The sequence below is a fragment of the Acartia tonsa genome, chromosome 11 (genome assembly GCF_053477335.1).
Source record: "Acartia tonsa isolate MP-2025a chromosome 11, ASM5347733v1, whole genome shotgun sequence".
Lineage (NCBI taxonomy): Eukaryota > Metazoa > Arthropoda > Copepoda > Calanoida > Acartiidae > Acartia > Acartia tonsa.
Genome location: NC_137270.1, coordinates 21,452,885 through 21,460,802, shown reverse-complemented (window position 1 = coordinate 21,460,802; position 7,918 = coordinate 21,452,885). Strand labels below are relative to the sequence as shown.

Sequence of the window (7,918 nt, the reverse complement as noted above, 5' to 3'; positions counted from 1 at the left end):
GAAATATTACAATTAATTAGAATAATAAATAACATAACAATAACAAAAACTTAAGACACAATTTAACTTAAGAAATTATAAATTTTTTATTCAATGTAAATAAATGATAAAAAAAATTAGTTTTATGTATGATCCGAGATTAATTGCATATCAAAATAGCTTCATTAAATACCTATAAAATAATAGATTCAAAACAATTAAAATAGGAATAATAATTATAAGAAACTAATTTTAGAAAAGACAAAGAAGTAATAAATGAAACCAGCATTAATTTTTTTTACCCCTACTGCTGTTCTAAATACTTTACATAATTTCATAACATAAAATTTTTACAATGATCAACAATACATATTTACAATTTAATCCATAAAACTAAATAAAATTTTTCTCTATAAGGCCAAGATTATTTTGAATGTCTTCTTTTTCGTCTTTTAATTCATTAACATTATCGTCACCGTGTCCATTAAAACTGTTTCGTTCATTATGTAGCTTAGCATTATTAATATGGCCCGAGGTTTTATTGTGTTTAGTTAATTCAGGCCTTGTATAGAATGATTTGCTGCATAAATCACAAGGAAATGGTCGTTCGCCTGTATGAGACTTTTTGTGACGTATCAGGTGATCTTTACCAATAAAACCTTTGCCGCAGACCTCGCATGAATGAGGTTTTTCACCCGAATGCACTAGTTTGTGCTTTGTAAGTTTAAATGATTGTGTAAAAGATTTCTCACAAAGGTCACATTTAAAAGGTTTCTCACCCGTGTGTGTTCTTTTGTGTAGGATTAAATCATTATTACGCAGGAAAAGATTACCACAAATGTCACAAGAATACGATTTAATACCTTTGTGGATCTTTTCGTGAGCAGTTAAGGCGCCACTAGTCATAAAACTCTTTCCACAAGTTTCGCATGTGAACGGTTTCTCACCCGTGTGAATCATTTCGTGTATTTTTAAGTAGTGTTTAGAGGTGAATCTTTTGTTACATTCTGTACATTCAAACGGCCGTTCTCCTGAAGTTTTAAAGATAGAGAAATTGTCAAGTGGGTGTACTAATATCATTTACTTTTAATTTTTGTTTCAATCCTATACAATAGTGATTGGCTTAATGTAGAGAAATATGACAAACAAAATGATAACATATAGAAAAAAATAAGTCTTTTAGAATCAACTATTTTGATGGAGACAAATTAAGTTAAGCTGTGCATTAAAAAAAAACTGGCCATGGTGAAAGAAATTTTACAATATTTATTTTTTACCAAATCAATTGTTCTCTGTTCAAATCATTGCACAAATATACATTATTGAAGCCTATACTTATAAATGCAAATATAATAAAAGACTGTAAATATATATTTTTTTCTTGCAATTCATCAGAGAACAATAGTTTAACTTTAGATTTTGAGAGAGATAACATTGTTATTACAACAGACAGTCCTTTAGATTTATAAAACTAATAACATGTACAATTTAAGCTCTATCTTTCCTGTATGAGTCTTCTTATGATTCTTTAGGATACCCATAGTTGTGAAAGACTTGCCACATTCGTCACAAGTGACAGCAGGCTGTTGCTCAGTCTTTTCCTGGTGCGTCTTTTTGTGAGAATACAATAGTTTACTACTTCTAAACGCCTTTTGGCATATATCACATGGAAACGGCCTCTCGCCGGTGTGTATTCTCCTGTGTCGTATGCATTCACCTTTTCGTGAGAACCCTTTATTACATACATCACATGAAAAGGGCATATTATCTAGGCTTAAATGTGTTAACTTGTGAGCCTTTAAGGTGTTACGAAGTCTAAATGTTTGATGGCATTCGTCACATGAAAAAGGCTTCTCACCAGTGTGTAGAGTTTTGTGTACATTTAATTTATCTTTTGTTGTAAATTCTTTTTTACAAACCTCACATGAATGAGGTTTTAAACCCGTATGATTCATCATGTGCACATTCAACTTATAACTTGTCATAAATCTTTGTTCACATACATCGCAGGCAAATGGTTTATCTCCAGAATGAATCTTTTGGTGCTCCTTCAATTGGTAGCTAAATTGAAATTTCTTTGAGCAAAGATCACAAGAAAGTTCTTTTTCGCCCTTGATTTTTCTTCTTTTCTTCTTCGCCTTCTTCTTAATTGCAGTTTTACCATTATAATCATCTTCATAACTATCATCTAAACCATTATCATCAACTAAACCATCTTCAAAATAAGGCAGTTCATCCTTTCTAGACTTTTCACTCTTTATGCCATTGATTTCAATTTCTGTTTTGACTGTTGTAATTGTTTCCAATTTATTATCTTCAAATTCTAATATATCTTTGGGTTGTAGACCACTTTTTGTGTCAAATTCTTCAAGATATTTATCTGTAGGAAATTAATGATAACAAATTACAACCAGTAACAAATACAAAAATCTGCTTCTTTCCTTTATTTATGAGATTTTTCTACTTCTGGATAATGATTTAGATTAGATTTTTACCATTAAAGGTCCTATCAAAAGAAATCATCCATTGAACCCCCCCCCCCCCCACAATTTTTTACTTTATCTATTTAAAACTAAATAAAGGGTCTTCCCCCTTCCTTAAGTAAAAGCCATTGAAAGCTCTTAGTTATTTTCAAAAAGCAAATAAATAAAAGGCCAACTACCGTTAAACAGATATGGTAGAGAAGCTTCTATCATTTAAACTTAATTTGGTTATCGTTTCCTTCGTGTTGTAAAAAATCTTCAAAAGCTTGGATAGAAACATTGAAAAGTTCAATAATATTAACTAATGGTCCAACTACCTATGAAAAAAAAACAAGAATAAGAGAATTCATAAACAAAAAATGCAAAATAATGACACAAAAAACAATATACTTACTGAAAATATATACCTACTTATTTTTCCATAAACACAAGAAATTAAACAAAAATAAACTTACATTATCAAACAATTGATTAATACTCGACACTTGATCCTGTACAGAATTAAGTAAATGTTTTTCACACAGCTGTACAGCTTCTTTGGTAAGACTCCTGGCAGAGTCAAGCTTCTCTGACAAGTCACTAAAACAAAAATAAAAAACACATCAACGAAAAAATTTTGACTAGGTACTATTCCGAAATTGCAAAAAAAAATTATTCAGGAATTAAAGGGATAAGATAAAATTAAATTAAGTTTTCTAGTACCTGTTTATAGAAAGCTATAAGTTACAGTAAGTTTTTTAACTTTCTAAAGTTGTTTCTTAATATACTATCAAACTTGACATAAAGGATAAAGGATCTCCAATCCCATATAAAGAAGTTCATAGATAAAAAGGAATCTAACCTGCAATGTTTTCCAAATTCAGTTTTTTGGGCATCCTCAGAAACAATAATGTTACTTTCGGCTATAACCTCTTTAATTGTATCATAAATTTCTCCACAATTTTCCCCTTCTTCTAAAACTTCCACTTTTGTCGACGTATTTATATTGCACTCCATTTTTTAATTCTGAAATTTTCACATTAGACAGAATAATGCAACAGTTTTGATTTTTTTCCACAATTTGTAAAGTAGAAATTTCTTTCCCACCCTCCCCCAAGGGGGAATGGAAAATATACACCCCTGGTTTTGATTTTAAAGTTAAGAGAAATAGGTATAAATAAATAAAATATTTGGCAAAATTTTTTGGAAAACCCATTTTTCTAATCTGTAGACTCGCATTTTAAATCCTCCGTATTCTCATCCCTCTTACAATCATACAGATTTACATTATTTAAATGCCCAGATGTTTTATTGTGCTTTAACAGTTCACCATTAGAGTAGAATGACTTGCTGCATAGCTCGCATGAAAAAGGCCTTTGTCCTGTGTGAGTGTTTTGATGGCGCAAATATTGTTCACGTTTAATAAAACCTTTATTGCAGACCTCACAGACAAACGGTGTTTCGCCTCTATGGTGCATTTCATGATTTTTTAGAGAAAATGGTTGTGAAAATGCTTTTTCGCACATTGTACATTTGTATGGTTTCTCCCCCGTATGCGTTCTTCTATGTATTTGCATATTTTGTTTATTCAAGAATTTCATATCGCACAAGTCACATGAAAACTTCTTCTCTCCGAAATGGACAACTTTGTGTGCAGCCAGAGCCCCTGATGACACGCAGCCTTTTCCACATACGTCGCAAGTAAATGGTCTTTCTCCTGATTTTAGAAAAATGTAAACTGCAAGCTAGTAAAACGCATATTACCTATATCTTTTGTGAAATCATAAATTACAAGATAATTAAGCATAGATGTATTCATGGTCAGGGATTTATAGGGATAAGACAATGGCCGATAAATTTACAAGTAGATGGTATTTCTCCTGTTTTGTTTTTTAGAAAACTATAATCAGCAAGCTAGCAAAACACTACATCATTTGTAGAGTGAAATAAAGTCAAAACTCTTAATACTTAAACAAACATAAAAAGTTAAAAAAAGGGATTGTTTACAATCAAGACTATTTAGGTATCATAAATTACAAGATTATAACACATAAATGTATTCATGGTCAGGGATCTAAAAGGATAAGACAATGGCCGATAAATTGATGTACACATCTCCAATGATAATACAAAAAATTCCCTCTACTGTAGAATACAATTATTCGTTGAAATGTTAGGACACTCAACTTAATGAATAAACCAATCAAAATTGTTGAGCCAACGAATAAGAAAACATTATTAAAAACTTTGGGGACCAGTGTAATAAACAGCCAGAAAAAAAAGGAAAATTTAAGTAGTAGGTATAAAGTTTTAGATAATTTAACTATACATTTTTCTAACCTGTGTGTCGTCGCTTGTGATCAGTCAGATAAGGTTTGTTTAGAAATGATTTCCCACAAATCTCGCACTCATGCGGCTTTTTTCCCGAGTGAATTTTTTGGTGCATCCTCAAACGTTTCAAGCTTGGGAAACTACCCCCACATTCGTCACACGTCATCCAAAGACTTTTGTCAACATGAACATCTTTATGTGATGTTAAATGGGAGTTTGTCCTAAAAGATTTGTCGCACAAGTCACAAGGAAATGGATTTTCGCCCGTGTGGATCCTTCTGTGGTTTTCCATTTCATTGTTTCTTGTAAATCCTTTCCCGCAGATGTCACATTGAAAACGTTTATTAGTATCATGTATTCTTTTGTGGACTTTTAATAGGTAAGCATCTGCAAAGCTTTTCTCACAGGTCTCACATTTAAACGGCTTATCCCCCAAATGCATTCTTTTGTGTATTCCAAGTAGATGTTTTCTTTTAAATACTTTGCCGCATAAATCACAGCAGTAAGTTTTCTCAGGATTATAATCAGGATGAATTAATGAATAATGTTCTTTTATTTGTCTTTTGGTTGGAAAATTTTCATTGCATTCATTACATGGAAAGCCTCCCTTTTTAAATTTTTTTCTTGTGGCTTTCTTCTTAGTGCCTTTAAGTTTAACTTTTTCGTTTTTTACATCAATAATGTCGGCTATACTAATATTATCACTATTATCTTCAATATTATCAAGAAATGATTCTTTTTCATCTACTGATTCAGAAATTTCATTTTCGTGATAATTATTCTTATTTTCAGTGAGTTCACTTTCTGTTTTAACATTTGATTCTTCTTTCAAGCTATTACTCGCTTCTTCATTATTTATTGATTTATTAATATCAGGTTTTAGTTCTAAATCATCTAAATATTTATCTAGAAAAAAAAGTAAGTGATAACTTGTTTCTTTTTTACTTTTAAACTTAATATGGCCGCATAGAACCTAATTAAAAAATTGAAATCTAATGAAATTGGCAAATAAGCGAAAATATTTCAAAAACTGTGACACATTGTATAGAAAAACCAATAATTTTTTTTAAGACCATTGTTTTGGAGGTCCTCGTGAACATAAAAACTAAGTAATAACATTCAATAATGTTTGAATTAGTAGATATGGTTAAAAAAATATTTTTTAAAAAAAGCTTAAAAACCATTGATAAACCATAAGCTCAATCTTTTAAACACTTTCAAACATTACCCTTGAAAAAATTAATAGATTTTTTTGCTTTTGCTTATCAAGATCAACTTTAACATTTAGTTATCACATTCCTTCATGTTGTAAAAACTCCTCGAATGCTTTAATTGAAGCAGAAAATAAATCACTAATATTCAACAATGGTCCAGCCACCTAAAAAAATCAAAAAGTTTCAAAGTTTTAAAAGAAATATTTGAAGTCTATTTTTGTAATAATTTATATAGAAAATAATAAGTTTCTAATTCTATGACTTTGTTAATCAATAATGCTCTCTTGTTTTAGATAACCTAGAAGAACAATCAACTAACTATCAAAGGCCTCGAGAAAGTCAAACAAACAATAAATGGATAATATATTATTAAGTCACGAAACCTTTAAAAAGACTCAAAAAGCCTAGCTGCAATTAAGATACACACAAAACCTACACATTATTTCTCTTATTTGTCAATTGAGTGTAAAAACTGATGCATTATGGAGATCTCAAAAATGTTGCTGCTTTGAGAACAAGCTTTTTATAATGACCGGGTGAGTTGAATTTTTTTTTTTATGCTGTAATACTAGTTATGGGATATTTAACAAGTTAGTCATCAAGAAAGAAAGTATTTTTTCAACTTTCTTGAAAACATATAATCTGTACTTACATTGTCGAACCAATGATTAATACTCGTGTTGTCTTCATTATTTGTATCAATAAATATGTCATGACACATTTCTATACATTCTTGAGTTAGGCATCGAGCAGCTTCCAACTTTGTAGGCAACTCACTAGAAATAAAATGTCATTTAGAGACGTATTATAAGTATTATAAAACAGACAGCTATAACCACTGAATTCAGTTCAGTTCAGGCGCGTCTCTCTTTTGGACTCTGTAGTCCAGGGAATACGGCCACCCTATTCCTCCATGATGTCCTGTCCTTGGCATGTTTTTCAGCTTCTCCCCATGTTAATTTTAAATTAAAGAGGTCTTTTTCAGTGCTCTGCCTCCAGTGAATTAATTTGAAAAAAAATTGGTAATTTCAGCTGATTTCTTTGTGATTTTGGGACGCAACTTTTCATAGTAAAGACGACCTTTTTGTCTGCCCCCAAATATTATTTTAGATTTATTTCACTGGTTGGCTATACCTTATTTCTGCAAAGTAGATTATCAAACATTATTACTATTAACATCTATTCTACAATAAGTATTGCTCCCGCCATTTTTGTACACCATAGACGTCCAAGAGTGGGGGGGGGGGGGGGTGAAGGGGTGTTCAACCCCGTCAAACTTTGAAATTTTACTCCTCTTAAATTTTTAAAAAATAATTTTGACAACCACCTTTCAAATCGTTGAAATCAATAATTTTTATTCCCACAAAAAATATTGCTTAAACATATTGAATTTATTTAATTAATTTTAGAGTTTTGTTTTTTGGTTCAAGTCACCCTCAACTTATTTCATTCGTGTTTTATTGATAAACTTGTTAATATAAAAACAAACAAAAATCAAAGTATTTACCTGTTATTAAAATCATATTTCTGTTTATCTACAATACATTTTTCTTCTATTAGGTTTTGAAAACAGGTGTCCATTATTTCAATTTTTGCCTTGTCCGAATCTTCCATATTATTTTATAAATGAATCTGAAATAAATATTATAAATATAACAGATGTAAATTTTAATTGAAATGGGAATCCTTACATAATAAGCATAGCAATAACAAGTCAAATAAAGTACAGATAGATAAAAGTAAAAACAAGTATGCCCTTTCAACTACAGAGAGTCTTAGATGGACTAGGTTTCTTAAGTGACAGTCAGACGTAAAGAAAAGTTTTAGAGTAGCTGCGTGACTAGGTAAATGTTTAATATAGCTTTCAACAATAACATAACACATATCAATCAGTATTAGTAAATTATCAATGAACAACTAGCGGCTACGCCC

General features: G+C 30.6%; 2 protein-coding genes across 2 annotated transcripts; both read right to left on the bottom strand.

Moving 5' to 3' along the window:
• Positions 1 to 1,440: 1,440 nt before the first annotated feature.
• On the bottom strand, positions 1,441 to 3,458 carry LOC145332052 (uncharacterized). The gene is made up of 4 exons (XM_080176960.1): positions 3,304 to 3,458; positions 2,918 to 3,041; positions 2,703 to 2,779; positions 1,441 to 2,361 (listed from the first exon to the last, which is right to left on the bottom strand). The coding sequence occupies exons 1-4, from the start codon at positions 3,456 to 3,458 to the stop codon at positions 1,443 to 1,445; spliced, it is 1,275 nt and encodes a 424-aa protein (XP_080033086.1). The 3' UTR covers positions 1,441 to 1,442.
• A 197-nt stretch (positions 3,459 to 3,655) lies between these two features.
• On the bottom strand, positions 3,656 to 7,620 carry LOC145332050 (uncharacterized). Its single transcript, XM_080176959.1, has 5 exons — positions 7,494 to 7,620; positions 6,639 to 6,762; positions 6,074 to 6,150; positions 4,782 to 5,680; positions 3,656 to 4,158 (listed from the first exon to the last, which is right to left on the bottom strand). Exons 1-5 carry the CDS (start codon positions 7,598 to 7,600, stop codon positions 3,662 to 3,664), a joined length of 1,704 nt encoding a protein of 567 aa, XP_080033085.1. The 5' UTR covers positions 7,601 to 7,620; the 3' UTR covers positions 3,656 to 3,661.
• Between the last annotated feature and the right edge of the window lie 298 nt (positions 7,621 to 7,918).